The 16,725-nt window shown below is 41.1% G+C and overlaps 1 protein-coding gene across 2 annotated transcripts in view; it reads right to left on the bottom strand.

The window, feature by feature from the left end:
* Positions 1 to 16,725, bottom strand: part of LOC109938889 (DISP complex protein LRCH3-like) — a 145,296-nt gene that overhangs the window by 44,010 nt on the left and 84,561 nt on the right. For both annotated transcript variants that reach the window (XM_048604799.1, XM_048604800.1), the window contains exons 7-9: positions 7,174 to 7,267; positions 3,852 to 3,972; positions 1,138 to 1,286 (exon numbers count right to left, since the gene is read on the bottom strand). In XM_048604799.1, the coding sequence (XP_048460756.1) occupies positions 1,138 to 1,286; positions 3,852 to 3,972; positions 7,174 to 7,267 (364 nt within the window). The remainder of the gene's footprint in view (positions 1 to 1,137; positions 1,287 to 3,851; positions 3,973 to 7,173; positions 7,268 to 16,725) is intronic.

Here is a 16,725-nt window from a genome sequence, read left to right as displayed (position 1 = left end):
GGCTAAAATTATACCTAGCTCAAGTTCATGGTATCACTTCAGAGGTTTTTCAGGGTAGTGTTCTAGGTTCAATCATCATTAGCAGCTTCATCAATGACTTTCCCTTCACCGTAAGACCAAAGTGTGGGTGCTCGTTGCTGACTGTTGGGTTTAGCTCTGTTTGCAATTCCTCAGATAGTGAGTTTGCCCAATGTTCAGCAAAATCTCGACAACATTCAGCTTTGATCTAATATGTGACATAACAAGGTGTAGAGCCGAATGAACACAGCAGGCCAAGCAGCATCGAAGGAACAGGAAGGCTGACGCTTCAGGCCTAGACCCTTCTTCAGAAAATCTTGGTCTAATATGTAGCAAGTCATGTTCGTACTTACAAGTGCCAGGGAATGTTGATTTCCAATAAGCAAAAGCAAGAGTAACTTGCTTAATATACAGCATTATCAGCATCAAAGAATCTTCCAACATCAACGTAACGAGAGTTAAGATTAACCAGAAACTTAACTGCACTAGCCACATATATACTGTGATTACAATATTGGGTTTCATAACATCTTTCCATTATCTACAGGTCAGAAATTAGCCATGGGACAGAACATTCACATTTGTCTGGATGAAAGTATCTTCATAAACATTCAAGTAGTTGAGACCATCTAGGACAAAGCATCCTGATGGGCTAGTGACCCTTTGACCAGAGTAAATATTAATTCTCACCACACTGACTAGATAGCTATCACGTATAAGATGTACTGCAGCAGTTCATCAATGTTTCTTCAACAGCACTTTCCAAACACACGATCTCCATGGCCAAGCAGCAGGAGGCCAGCAGGGGTACGGGAACACTACTACCTCCCCCAATACTGCTCAAAGATACATGCCATCCTGGTTTGAGGATATATATTTCTGTCTTTTCATTGTCACAGGGCCAACATCCTGGAGCTCCCTGCCTACAAAGACTGGGAGTAGCTTCTCCACATGAATTGCACCACTTCAAGATGATAGCTCACCAGCAACTGCTTGACAGCTAGTAAGGATTGGCAATAAATACTATCTTGGCAAAGACACCCACATCCAGTGAATGAATTTAAAAATTCTTTACATGCAAATATTCTGACTGGTTTTAGGCAAGAACTAAAAAGTTACATCATAGTTAATCCGTCGTCGTTCAATGTATGCTATGAATTGTGAGCTGAGACTGGAGGAGTCAAGTCGTTTTGGCAATCGCATATCCTCTTCCTCTTCCTCCATGGCACAGCTGTCAATGTAATCAATCTGCTCTAGGTCGTGTTCAACTGGAAAGAAGACAAAAATAATTGCACTCAGTCGCTGGTTGAAACTTATTTACCTCATAAAACAGCCATTGTGACTGCAACTTTAGACCTTGCCTTTCCAGAATTCTCTCACAGAAAATTACTGAAACTACATGCAGCATTTAAGGGTTTTCTAAATGGTGCCAAAGGCTACAAGAGCAATGACGAAACCGTGCATTTCAACACACATCAATTAATCTATGTTAAAGCACCATGTGCAGTTTTGGGCACACAAAACAGAATAAACTTCAGAATGCCTTCATAAGCATGAGGTATAAATTCACCGAGACAATCTCAGAGATGGGATACGATACATTCCTCATCACATCCATATTTAAATGGCGAGTCACTCACATCATCCATAAAGAGAAAACTATTAACATGAACTACAACTGCACAGTTGCTGGTGATAGTGACTCTAACGGTTCACTTTATTTGGTTGTAACTTTTACCCATCACTGAATTGGCTGGTTTGCCTCAAGTCAGAGCTAAAGCTTTGTGGTGCTGATATATATATTCTCACTTCAAGGTATTTCTTACTTATCACTGGATACCACTCCTTGCCTGGACCCAGCACTGCTGCCTGAGCTGGGATTCCCAAATTCTACCTCTCAGTTAGAACTTGAAAACCAACACTTCAAGAATGTGCCAATTGCACAGATTTTGCAAGCCCATTGATGTAGTAGACAGTGCTATAAGAACAACTGAGAGATAAATATTGTAATTTGTTTCAGTGCACAGCAAATATACTTGACAATATATATTACAACACTCTGCCATAAGTCAGTGGGAACTGTAGTTATCAGAAATTCTAGGTATGAGGAAAGACTTGTCGTGTACTGACTACCTCCAGCATGTAAAAAACTTACAGGGGACTTTATAGCTTTTTCTAAGTTTTGATCTAGTGGGTATGAAAATACCAACATCTCTGGTTTGAAATTCAGAAGTAGGCTGGAGTCATCAATATAACATTACCACTTAATGAGTGAAGAGAGAGTTTAGGAGAACTTGTTTGACAGAAGGTGTACAGCATGTTTTGTTGTTGGGAATTATTAATATAGACACCAAATCTAATAAAATATAGGCAAATATTTGAAACAGAGTCAAAAGTCTGTTAGGAAAGACAAGGCAATAGAATTAGTTCTATGCTGTCTCAGCAAAGAACTGGCATAAACGTGACAGGGTAGTTGATCGGAATTCAATGCTGCAGATGACTTTGTGGGATATACTGCCTTGCAAAACCTGGATTTAAGGACAGAATTACAGTAAAATTGTTGCTGATTAATACAGTTTGGGGTTAGGTGGAGACATAGCAAAACCCCCCTACTCTTATACTCTATTCCCTTTAGAATAAAGGCCAACATTCCATTTGCTCGCTGAACCTGGATGCTAGCTGTTTGTGATTCATGCATGAGGTCCCCCAAATTACTCTGTTCTGCAGCTTTCAGCAGTTTTACTCCATTTAAATAATACTCAGTTTCTCATTCTTCCTGCCCAAGGCAATAACCTCACATTTTCCCACATTATATTCTGTCCACAAATTTGGCTTAATACATTCAGTTTCCTCAACCAAGTCATTAGTATATTTCAAAAATAATTGTGGCCTCAGCTCTGTTCCATGTGGCACTCTATCAGGTACAGGTTGGCATGATGAAACTGTTCCCCTTATCGCAATTCTATCTTCTGATAGTTAATGAATCCTCTATCCATGCTATCTCCAACACTACGGACTATTATTTTATTAAGTAACCTAATGGTGATACCTTCTCAAATGCCTTCTGAAAATCCAAATTCATTACATCTACTGCTTCTCCTTTATCTAGTCTGGTTGATATCCCATCAAAGACCAGGGCATGAAGGAGCAGAGAGTGCAAATGAAAGATGTAAGGTCTATCAACTTCTATTTCAGTGGAAATCTAATCTGCTTGTCCTGTTGGTAGCAAGACATCACAAATGGAGACTCCTGGGTTTGGGACTTAATTTCATCATTCTACAACATTGCTCCGACTCTGACTCGTAAGTCACATATATGCCGAGACTGTACCAAACAATCTGAAAATAAGATATTCTATTAATTGAAGTAGTATCTGGATGCTTAGTTTAACTTGATCAAAGTGCTGGTACAATAATCAGAGACCAAAGCAGAAACTAAATTGACAGTTGGAACAAATAACAATATTTTACATATTCTGAGGTGTCTGCATACACATGGATTATTCAAAATAAAGAATTGGTTTAACGATAAATTTCTGCTTCTAGAAGAAACTGTGGAAAACTTTAGGATGAAAAGATCTGAAAATCATATATGAGACCAAAGCTTGTCCACAGATTTAAACTATTTCAAGTCACACCGACAACAACTTAAAAGTAATGTGCCACTTTGCTCCACTCACACTCTTCGGCTTAGATGTAGCACATATGCCAAGTTTTAAATGAATGAAATGCTAACAATTGGAGAATGTTTATTTATTTTCATTGGCTGTGTGATTCTAGCATAACCACACATACTCAATTACTAAGGTCGTTTCTGTCTCAGAGCTTATTTACCCGGGCCATTTGTCACGAGTGGTACACCTCGATGCTCATGATACTGACTATCTCGCCGCTGCCGTTGCTCTTTCGCAATTTCACTCATTCGTTGTGGGAGATCAGAAAACTCATCTGTGGGCTGTAATTTGAAAGGCAACACTTTATTTTGTACATACGACATAATCAATACCACAGCAGTGGATTTTACACAAGGGATGCTGTGAAGTAACAACCTACAAAGCAAGCAATATTTTAACGAAAACAGTTCTGTTAGTGTGTGCCTATCTTCCTAAGTATTACCTTGGGTCTATCATACATGGCAAAGTAATTTCTTCTTCTTAGGCAGCTCCTCATGACTGAGGATGACTTCCTTCAAATTTGGAGTTGTATCCTGAGGTGACTAAACAGTACACTGCTGGGCCCTATAACCTGCCACTGATAGAGTTTGAAGAGGCGCGTGGGTGATTTTCTTGCATTCCTTCTGTTTTGGCCTCCAGCTGGGCCTCTTCGAGATGGTTACATCTTCATGGATGCTTCATCTCTAGTTGGGAATTTTTCTGTTCATCCTGTCGAGAATCTCCACTGTAGCATCAAACAGCCTGGATATGTGAAGTGTTATGGTGAGCAAGATGGCATAGTGTGTTTGTGCAATGACCCAGTCGAGGTTGAGGCACATATGCATATAATTTGGGTCTGTAGTAGATCTGTTGGTCCTGATCATGCCATACATGTTGTCATGCAGCAGGTGAAGCCTGACATTGAATTGCTATGATCAGTCAAATTTGAGGTAAATGCTCCATAATCCCACAAGATGTCACAGTCAAAGGCCCTTGTGAGGTCCAAGGATATCATATATAAGTAGGTGCACTCTGCACTTTTCTCGAACTGGTCTCAAAGTCAGTGTTCACTGTGCCTTTTGATGGAACCTGCTTTGTGACTCTAGCAGGAAATCTTCAAAACCTCTCCTCAATTTCCTCCGCCCAGTGGCAGCAATGATCTTCACTTTAGCGGATAGCAAGGGAAGCACACTGTAGGTATCCGAATCAGTCTCACTGAAAATGGTCACAATTATGTTATTTCAGAGATGTAATGGCATGCTCTCATTCTTCCAAATAGGTCATGTACGTATACAAGAGTTTCAGCAGAGATTCTACGTGCCGTGACAGCCTTGCTGGTTCTCAGCTGTCAGACTTGACTTGATTCAATTCAATTTACTATTTCGCATATATCAAGGAACAGTGATAGTGTTGTCTTACGTACTTTACAGGCAGATTGTATTATAGAGGTGCATGAGGGTAACAGAACAGGGTGGAGGATCCAATGTTACAGCTGCCAGAAAAGTGCAAAGAGAAATCAACATTAACATTAAAGAGGTCCACTGAAAAGTCGGATAACAGCAGGGAAGATTATAAAAACTTTGATATCTTCTGTCCGATGGAACAGGGCAGAAGAGAGTATAACCGAGGTGGGAGGGGTCTTTGATTATGTTGGTTGCTTTCCCGATGCAGCGTTAAATGTAGATGAATTCAATGGATGGGAGGCGGTGATGGACTGGGCTGTGCTTAACAATGCTCTGTAGTTTCTTTCAGTCTTGGGAAGAGCAGTTGCCATACTAAGCTGTGATGCATCCAGATAGGAGGCTTTCTATGATGCATTTATAAAAATTTGTAAGAGTCTTTATGGAATCGCCAAATTTCCTTCGCCTCCTGAGGAAGTAGAGGCATTGCTATACTTTCTTGACCATAGTGTCAACATGGGTGGACCAGGACAGATTGTCGGTGATTGTCACTCCCAGGAACTTGATGCTCTCGACCATCTTCACCTCAGCACCATTGATACAGATAGGGGCATGCCCTTCACTCTGCTTCCTTAAGTCACAGACCAGCTCCTTCATTTTGCTGACGTTAACAAAGAGATTATTGTCTTTACACCATGCTGTTAGGCACTCTATATCTTTCCTGTACTCCATCTCGTTGTTATTTGGGATCCAACCTGCAACGGTGGTGTCGTCAGCAAACTTGTAAATGGAGTTGGTACAGAATTTGGCCACACAGTCGTGTGTGTCTAAAGAGTACAGTAGGGGGCTGAGTACACAGCCTTGCAGGGGACCAGTGTTGAGGATTATTACAGAGGTGGTGTTAAGCGAAGTTTGTGTTTGGATGAACGGTAACATGCTGCAGGATGTGGTTGAGGACACTCACGCTGAGCTCAGAGTCTTGGTTCAAGAGATCCTCGAAGTGTTCCTTCCAACAAACACACGCTGCTTTTCTGTCATTGATGAGCACTACTCTGTTCTTAGTCCTCAATGAGGTAGGTCATTGGCTGTTAATGTCTTGATTGCACTGAAGAATTGACATATTATTGTTGGTGAGTTGCTGGAATTCCTCCACACTTTCCATCCATCATCTACCATTTAGGTCGTGGGACTTTTGTTGGACCTCAGCCTTCATTTGTCTGTACACCTGCTTTTCTTTTGAGCTTTAGAAGCATTTCCTATTCAGGAGTTCCTTGCACTTGCAATTTAGAATCCCCTGGATATTTAGGACATTCTGGTCAAATCAGTCTTAATGTTTGCTGGTGGGGAAATCATGAGTCTCCGTATAAATGCTGTTTATGACGGAATTAAGAGCAGACCAGCTGTAGACATTCCATACTTTCTCACATTGAGCAATGCCAAGTTGGCTGTGAGGCAATGATTGAGTAGGTATTTCTTTGCTGAATCATCAAGTCTATCGACGTTGAAGTTTAGCTTGATGGTGATGGTAGACTGGATTAAGTGGTGGTTTGTCAGCAGTCATCAGCTCCTATAATGCAGCAGAAGTGAATATCCTTGCTGGATCTCACACAGATGATGATGTAGTCAAGCAAGTGCCAATGTCTTGAGGCAGGGTGTTGCTAGGGGTCTTGTATTTGTCTCTCTGATAAAAAAAAAAGGTATTTGCTAATACCAGGCCATGCTCTGGACATTTCATCAGGAGGACGACACTACTGGCATTTGCCTTCCCTATGCCTTCCTTGCAATCATGCCTTTCCAGAGCTCTGTAGCACTGAAAATACGAAGGAGAATTAACCCGTCTCTCTTTGGGAAGCAATATGTCAACTATTGTCAATAAGTCAATAATTTCTCTTTGGTCTTATATTTCTTCAAGGATTGTGGGTTACATGCTGATGACCGTGCTGTACTGCTTCTGGTCTAGGGTGAATGGTAATTTTTACAATGATTGGTGTCTAGATTTAAAGCATGAAAATAATTTGTAAGCTACTGGCAGTTGTAATAGATATGGAAACAGAACTTTGAAACACTGAATGAATTATTTTAAAAAGATACTAAATCATGTACCTCATTGCCAGACCACCTTTTATCGCCACTGTCAACACTGTTGAAGCCAGAATCCAGTGCTCCATATGGCCGGCCTGTGAAATAGTCTTCTTGACTGCAGAAATTTAAGATAGCAAATATAGAAAGACTCAACTGAAGAGGGGGAGAAAGGCTACAAAAACTGAAATCAGAGCTTGCTTATCACTATTGCTTAAATTTCACAAATTTTTAGCTTACACTGTGGTGATGTATGCACAAAACCAAATATTTACTTCAACAAGTTTATCAAACAAGGAGGAATAACACTGATTGATTTGATCTGCATCTTCAGGAGTGCTTCATTTTTTATTTCAGAAGTTTCATATAATAAGAACTCTCTAATAGCTCCGACCACCCCACTGAGACAGTTACTGATGCTCTAGAGATCTTCCCAGTCATGCTCTCCAGCCTGTTTCTACTCTTTCCCAAGATTCTTAAGCAATCTATTAGACCCATTCCTTCTCTCTTTTCTTAATCTATTGCAACTTTCCCTTAACTCCTCTGGTCTACTATGTTTGGACTTGTGTGTGAGTGTCTGTGACCCTACTTTTCACCAACTTTTCCAATTTCCTAACCTGTAAGTGGTACCCTCCTTTTCCTATTGGCCCTGTGAATGTTATGACAATCAGTGAAGGGAAAGTGATGTACGTAAGTAATAAATAGCTGAGACAAAGAAACAAGTGTCTTAAGGAGGGGGTAATGGTGTGGAACATGCTGAAGCTTTGATGTGAGTTTCAACTACAGGGAGTCCCTGATTTACGAATGGTCACCTTACAAACATTCTTATGAATGTGGTCCTAAACAGGGGTGTAATCTTAAAGATCAAACATTCAATTGTTTCCCTGTACTTCCCAGCAACTACTATGTCCTGCTTTGTATACCTACTTGCATACAAATCAACTTGCAGACGGACTCACACCCAGGGACGGTCTTCCCCAGACTGGGGAGGTCACAGCTGATGCATTCCCATCACACATATACAAGTCGGAGGAATATTTTAACCAAGTAGTTACTACTCTTTTTACTGCATTTTAGGTCTTGATCATATTTTTAAATTTAACAATTGAGCAAGTGTTCATTCCAATAGCATTCAATATATATCCTACCCCCACATAGTAGCTCCTAAATGCATCTTGATTTGAGCTCGAGATTCTACATTAGTTTTCAAGGAATGCATGACCTCAGTGATTTCCGGTTTTCTTGGCTCCCAGGTGACAGGTTTGAAGATGTGTCCTTTCCATGATATCTTACTCCTCCTGCTTCCCCCTCCACCTCTAGTTGCAGCCTCTTACTCTCGCACCTTATAGCATCCTTCTCTACCCACTGAGCACTTGAAACCTCTTGCCATTCTGGCAGTTGCATCCTCCTTCTGCCACCCTGTATGAAGACGAACTCCTTACAATCTTCTTTCTGCTCCCATTCCTTGCAGGGGTTCCTTCTTCCCCCTCCTCACCTTGCAGTTACAGCTTCTTCTATCATCCTTGCGTATTCCACCTGCAATCATTCTCCCCACCTTCCTTGCAGCCTCCATCTTCACTACCTTAGCCTCTTTCATATTCCCCACAGCCATCATCGTTCTTCTCCCACAGCCATCTTCATTCATCTTATGCAGTTGACAACAGTCCCAGGCATGGCTGATGGTAAATCTATGACCCAGAATCCAACCAATACCACATCCAAACAGACCCAGCTGATGGCCTTAACCACACGGCTCCAGACTTGGCCAACAGCAAACCCGAGACTGAACCCCCAGCTCTAATTACTCCAGCCCCCTCCCAATCACCACCTGCTTCCAACACTAACTTAGTTGAGAACAAGTCCAATGATATGCTCATTGCAGCCACCTACTCTCAGAGCTTCTACAGTCACTTATTGGTTTGATCCTGTGTTCCCACCCGTCATCATATTAGTGGCAAACACAACTGAGAAACAGCCTGTGATTGGAGCAGTAGGAGATAAAATCTGTGACTGAAAAAGCAAGTCCCCAAAGATGTTTCCATCTGATTGGTGATCCATGTGAATTGCTCTTTCCTGGTCATTTTGCGGGGTATGGGGCCAAATTTGTCCACAACTGTTTTATATTTTGAGCACTAAATGCAAAACCCTGGTTTTACCTCCACTGAATTCAGTGAAACGAAAAGCTGATTTTTTTTTTTTCTTTTAGGTCATTTGATCCCACTGTTGCCGTGTCGTCCTTGCTATGCTCCACCCAGGTGATGCTCACTATGGAAGCGTAGAGAAAAATGTATTTTTTAAGTTAATTGTAGTTTTAAAACCTACCCTATCCAAATTGCAAATGCCACTGATTACACAGATCCTTTTTATTCAATTCAGTGTCATAGAATCAAAGATTGGAATTATTTAAAAAAAGCTAGTGGAAGTTTTGAAAAGGCATTTTACTCATTTAAAAGCAAAGTAATGCAAATGCTTGAGATCTGGAATAAAGTTTCAGATGTCAAATAGGGTTAAGGAGAATCCAAAGAAATTTTACAAATAAATTAAGGACAAAAGAGTAACTAGAGAGAGAATAAGGTCCCTTAAAAGATCAACAAGGTCATCTGTGCGTAGAGCTGCAGGAGATGGGTGAGATACAAAATGAATATTTCGTTGTCAATGTTTACTGTGGAGAAGGATATGGAAGCTACAGAACGTAGAGAAACAAACAGTGAAATCTTGAAAAGTGCCCATATTAAAGAGGAGGTGGTGCTAGACGTCCGAAAACACAAAGATGGATAAATCCCCATGACCTGATCAGGTGTATCCCAGAACTTTGTGGGAAACTAGGTAAGTGATTGCTGGGTCCCTTGCTGAGATGCGTGTGCCATCGACAGCCACAGGTGAAGTGCTACAAGACTGGAGGATGCCATTATTTAAGAAAAGTCGTAAGGAAAAGCCAGGGAACTATAGATCAATAAGCCTGAAGTCAGTGGTGGGGATTCTGAGGGACAGGATTTATATGAATTTGGAAAAGAAAAGACCGATTAGGAATGAAAATAGAAATAGCTGGAAAAGTTCAGCAGGGTGGGCAGCATCCGTTGAGAGAAATCAGAGTTAACATGTTAGGTTGAGTGACCCTTCTTCAGACTGATTAGGGATGGTCATTGGCTTTGTGTGTGGAAAATTATATCTCACTGACTTGATTGAGTTTTTCTGAAGTGACAAAGAAGACTAATGAAGGCAGAGTGGAGGACGTTGTCTATACGGACTTCAGCAAGGCGTTCGACAAGGTTCCGCATGGTAGACTGGTTAGCAAGGTTAGATCACCTGGAATCTACGGAGAGCTAGCCATTTGGACATAAAATTGGCTGGAAGCTAAGAGACAGAGGGTGATGGTGGAGGGTTGTTTTTCGGACTAGAGACCTGCGACCAGCGGTGTGCCGCAGGGATCAATGCTGGAGCCACTGCTTTTTGTTATTTATATGTGAATATAGGAGGAATGGTAAGTAAGTTTGCAGATGTCACTAAAATTGGAGACATGAACAGGACCTTGATCAGATGGGCTGAGGAATGCCAGATAGAGTTTAATTTAGATAAATGTGAGGTGTTGCATTTTGATAAGGCAAATCAGGGCAGGATGTATACACTTAATGATGGGGCCTTGGGGAGTGTTGCCAAACAAAGAGACCTTGGGGTACAGGTTCATAGTTCCTTGAAAGTGGAGTTGCAGGCAGACAGGGTAGTGAAGGTGTTCGGTAGACTTGCCTTTACTGGTCAGTGCATTGAGTATAGGAGTTGGGATGTCATGTTGCAGCTGTACAGGACATTGGTTAGGTTACTTTTGGAACACTGCTTTCAGTTCTGGCCTCCCTGCTATATGAAAGATGCTGTTAGACTTGAAAAAGTTCAGAAAATATTTACAAGGGCTTTGCCGGGGATGGAGAGTTTGAGCTATATGGAGAGGCTGAATGGGCTAGGGCTATTTTCCCTGGAGCATTGGAGGCTGAGGGGTGACCTTATAGAGATTTATAAAATCATTACTGGCATGGATAGGGTGAATAGCCAAGGTCTTTTTCCCAGGGGAGGGGAGTCCAAAATTAGAGGGCATAAGTTTAAGGTGAGAAGGGAAGCAACCTAAGGGGCAACTTTTTCATGCAGCGAGTAGTGTGCGTCAGAGGAAGTGATGGAGGTTGGTACAATTACATTTAAAAAGGCATCTGGATGGGTACATGAATAGGCAAGGTTTAGAAGGATATGGGCCAAATGCTGGCAAATGGGACTAGATTAATTTAGGATATAGGGTCAGCATGGGCAAGTTGGGCCAAAGGGTCTGTTTCTGTGCTGTACAATGCTATGACTATATCCGTCATGAATTTCAAGAAGTCACTTCAAATTCAAAACGTTAACTATGTTTCTCTCTCCTCAGATGTTGTCCAGATGTGGCAAGTCTCTCCAATAGTTTCTAATTTTCCTTGAGCTTATTAATTACTGTGTGTGACCAGAAAGTGCAAGCAATAGCTGTCATGATATACAAACCTCTCAGAGAAAATCAAGAATTTCACCAGAAATGTATCATCATATCTGGTCACTGAATACCAAGTACACTACTGGCCAACAATGTTTTTCCTGTATCTGGGAGGGAATGATGGCTCAGACTTTCCTGTGGCCATACAGTCATTTCTGCACTGTAGATAAGAGTTGCACATGGGGATCCTGTGGAATCCCAAGTGGAAGACTCTGAGACAAGTGATTAGGAAATCACAATTACACTGAGCAATACCTGTGCCTGGAAACCCCAAGGGTTAAGCAATTCCACATCCAATAAATCCAATCTTTGTTCCATAGTCTTGCCAGTTCAGTGTTGAATGGTGGTAGACAATTAAACAATTCCATGGCAGCTCCACAAATACCCCATGCTAAGTGATGGGAGAGCCCAGCTCATTAGGGCAGAAGGTAAAGCTGAAACATATGCAACAACCTTCAGCCATACGTGCCAAGTCCATCTTGGCCTCCGCCTCCAGAGGTTCCCAGCCTCTGAGATGCCAACTTCAGCAAATTCGATTCATGACATGATATCGAACTGAAGGAACTGGAAATTAGAAATGGGCAATAAGTGCTGGCCTAGCCAGAGATGCTCACATCCTATGAGTGAATTAAAAACAACTGCAAAGGCAATGGTTCAGGTCAATTTTCTAGCAATAATACCCAAGAATCATGCTCCTGAATTAGCCACACAGCTTGTGAAGCTGCCCCCGTACAGCTACAATGCTGGTATCTACCTAGCAATATAGAATAGTGTCCAGGTATATCTGTCCACAAAATCTGGACAATTCCAACATCAACAGTGCTACACAAAATATTTTCTTAACCTTAGCACCAGTTCCTACATTATTTAGAACCTTGAGAGCTAAATAAATCTTAGTCATTTACCACTTACTCACCATATTACTAGCTTCTTCCCCTATATCAGAGTAAAAATCAATTCCTGGAGGCAGAAGTTACAAAAAACAAAAGCAAAGGAGTTCTCTTTTCCTTTCTCCCGCCCTCCCTTAATGAATCAACTCCCAGCATTCTATTTTAAGTCACACTCTGTGTTATGTTGCACTTAGTGCTGAGTTTATATGCTTGAAAAGCCCTAGCTAGAATTAGAATTAGGTTTTATTATCACATGCTTACTTTAATTTGTTTTCGGACTTTCCCCAAGTCTAGGGAGTTTTGAAAACTTTATATCAATACATCACTATCTCACTAGCCACTTCTTTTAAGACTCAAAGACAAGAATTCCCAAAGTGGGGACTGGGACTTGGGTGATGTCATGCACAGAAAATTAGGGGTCACCAATTCTGAGACAGCAATAGTTGATCCTCAGAACTTTGCAGTTCTGAGGAAGGGTCACCAGACCCAAAACGTTAACTCTGATTTTTTTCTTCACAGATGCTGCCAGACCTGCTGAGCTTTTCCAGCAACATCCTGCGCAGAAAACTTTGTTTCTGTTGTTGTTATAGCTAATCCTCACTCCACCTGCTCTCTCAGTTCTTATTTCTCTCTCTCCCACCCACCTCCAAGGACCCCATCCAATCCCTCAAAAAACATGTCTCTTGGAATTTTTTTACTTGTTCGAATATATCTATTCCATGAATTCTGAAATATCCCCATAACATCTGCCATTGTATCTCTGTTGACCCATTCTTTAACCTAATTTGCCAATTCACTTCAGCCAGTTCTGTTTTCATGCGACTTATCAACCTGAGCCTACATATGAACAAAAAGTGGAGATAGACCATTCGGTCCCTTCGGCCTGCTCTGCCATTTGATAAGATAGTGTTTAATCTGATTGCCATCTCAAATTCCACATTCCTGCCTACATCTGATAACATTCCATCCCTAGTTTAGCAAGAATCTATCCACCTCTGCCTTAAACGTTTCCACAAATTCTACTTCCAGTTGCCTTTTCAGGAGAAGAGCTCCAAAGACTTCCAACTCTGAGAAAAAAAATTCACCTCACCTCTGTTTAAGCAGGAGACTCATTATTTTTAACAGTGGCCCCCCACTTTGGAATCTTCCATTAGAGGAAACATCGTCCCCACAACTACGTTGTTGAGACTGCGCAGGATATTGGATCTTTCAATTAAGCCACCTTTGAATCTTCCAAACTACACCAAAAACAAGCCTGGCCTGTCCAACCTTTCACAAGACAAGCCACTCATTCCAGTTACTGATCTGGTGAACATTCTCTGAATTGCTTGCAATATATTTAACATTCTCCCTTAAATAAGGTTATAAGTACTGTATGCACTACTCCAGGTGTGGTCTCATCAGTGCCCTGGATGAAACGTAATCTCCTAACTCTGTTTTTATCCAAGTGCCCTTCTTGTAAGTTCTTGAATAATAGCTTCAACATGTTCTCTATGAAACATGTTAAGAGAACTGGCTTGTTGCTTCCTGCTTTCTGTCTCCCCTTTTAAATAAAGGAGTGATATTTCCTCTCTTCCCTATATTCATGGATCTCTGCAAGTTGCTGTGAAATACAATTGGAAATAACTTCGGATTTTTTATTAAACAATGTTTTATACACTGATAAAATTCAGCATTTCATCTTCTTTTCAAACCAATCAAATATTACATTTTATTTTCTGCTCTTTGCTGCCTGATCCAGTTATAAGCAACATTAAAAATGTAAAATCATTCAGCTACATTATTTAACCTTTCATATTTTAAATGACTTCAGAAATGAAACAGGGAACTCCACCATATTTTTAGAATAGGTTATATTTCGATGTTGGAATGCCTAATACAACAGATATCTACTTTTTACTTGCTTCTTCCCCAATACTCAGCCTTTGAGAATCTAAACAGTGAATTAATGCAATGGATTCAGTGCTGGTGCACCTGTTCTCAAGTAAAATCAGAGAAAACTGGAAATTCAGCAGATCAGGCAACATTTATGGAAAAAGAAACAATTAATATGTCTGATCAATGACCTTTCATCAGAACTCTTATCTGGCAATCGACAGTCAACCCAAGACATTAGCTGTTTCTCTTTCTATGAATGCTATAACACCTGCTGAGTATTTTCACACTTCACATTTCCACTATTTGCCGTATTTTGCTTGTGACTCTGTCTTCACTTGTTGTTGACACATTTGTACTTTCTGAAGGCTTTAAAGAACATTAATCAAGTGTGTGAATCTGGCATTTTTAACCTGCTTCCGATTGTAGGGTTGCTTTCTTCCAGGTAAAGGCTGAGAACAACTAGTATCATGAATCAGAATGCTAACACACCATGTTATTGGACATTAATTCTAGCCATTTTGATTCTCATCCTTTTGAAGCAATCGCTAAACATAAATCTTTTCTTTGAGAAAAATCTCATTAGTCATTACCTCAGCCTTGAATTATTCACTTATTTGCTCTGCCAATTGAAAGATTTTAATAATTAAACAATAAACAGGTTTCAAGGTCACTCATCACAATGGTTCAAATTATAGATTCAAAGTTTTTTGCCTAAAACCAAATTCTGGTTATTAACAGTACTGTATTGTGATAAAGTACATCTTTGTGCAGAAAGGTCCTTCGGACTATCAAGTCTGCACTGACAATAACTATCGCTAAAACTGCGCTAATCCCAATTTTCTGCACTTAACCCACATCCTTAAATATTTTGATATTTCGTACACAAATATTTTTTAAAGATTGCAAAGTTTCCAGCCTCCACTACCTTCCCAGGCAGTGCATCCCAGATTCCCACCACCTGCTGAGTGAAAATGATTTTATTTCCCAAATTCCCTCAGAATCTCCTGCCCCCTACCCTAAAATTACACCTGCTCATGACTAATTCCTCAATCAAGGGCAAACAGCTGCTCTCTAATCATTCCGTCCACACTCTCAATCTTATACACCTCAAACATGCTTCCCCTCTGTCTTCTCTGCTCTAAAGAAAACAATCTAAGCCTACCTGGTCTCTCCTTATTGCTCAATTTCTCCATCCCAGGCAACATCCTGGTGAACTGCTTCTGTCCCCGCTCTAGTGCTACTTTCCTTCCTGTGGGGAGGTGATCAGAACTGCACATGGTACTCCAGCTGCAGCCTGTCCAATGCTCTATGCAACTCCAATATTACCTCAAAAACCAAAACAACTGCGGATTCTGTAAATCACAAGCAAAAACAAAGTTGCTGGAAAAGCTCAGCAGGTCTGGCAGCATCCGTGAAGGAAAAAACAGAGTTAACGTTAACGTAACCAGACCCGAAACGTTAACTCTGTTTTTTCCTTCACAGATGCTGCCAGACCTGCTGGGCTTTTCCAGCAACTTTGTTTTCGTTCTAATATTACCTCCTTGCCCTTATAATCTATGCCATGACTAATAAAAGCAAGTGTCCCATATGCTTTCTTAACTATCCTATTCACGTGCTCTGCCGACTTCAGGGAACTGTGAATAATTACCCCAAGATCCCTGTTCCTCTAAACTACTCAGTGTGCCCCCATTAATTAAAAACTCCCTCATCTTGCTTCTTCTTCCAAAGTACCTCACCTCTCCTCATCAGGATTAAATCCATCTGCTCTGCCTATTTGACCAACCCATTTATATCCTTCTGTAACCTACAACCATCTTCATAGAATCTCTAGTGTAGAAGCAGGCCATTTGGCCCATCAAGTCCACACCAACCATCTGAAGAGCATCCCAGACCTACCCCCATCCTATCCCTGCATTTTCCACACGAGACACAATGGGCAATTCAGCCTGGCCAATCCACCTAACCTGCACATCTTTGGACTGTGGGAGGAAACCGGAGCACCTGGAGGAAACCCATGCAGACACGGGGAGTATGTGCGAACTCCACATCCAGTCGCCCAAGGCTGGAATTGAACCTGGGTCCCTGGCGCTATGAGGCAGCAGTGCCAACCACTGAGCCACCGTTCTGCCCATTCTTCTTTGCTATTAACCATCTATCAATCTTGGTGTCAACTGCAAATTTTCACCTACATCATTTATGTTTATAACAAACAATAAATGTCCCAGGACTGATTCTTTTATTACACCACTGGACACCAGTCTCCAGTCACTCAGACAGCATTTTACCACTACCTTTTGTGTCCTA

This window comes from Rhincodon typus, chromosome 13 (assembly GCF_021869965.1).
Source record: "Rhincodon typus isolate 14 chromosome 13, sRhiTyp1.1, whole genome shotgun sequence".
In the NCBI taxonomy this organism is placed as follows: Eukaryota; Metazoa; Chordata; class Chondrichthyes; order Orectolobiformes; family Rhincodontidae; genus Rhincodon; species Rhincodon typus.
Note: the sequence above shows the minus strand (reverse complement) of the source record. Positions and strands in the feature narration are given on the sequence as shown.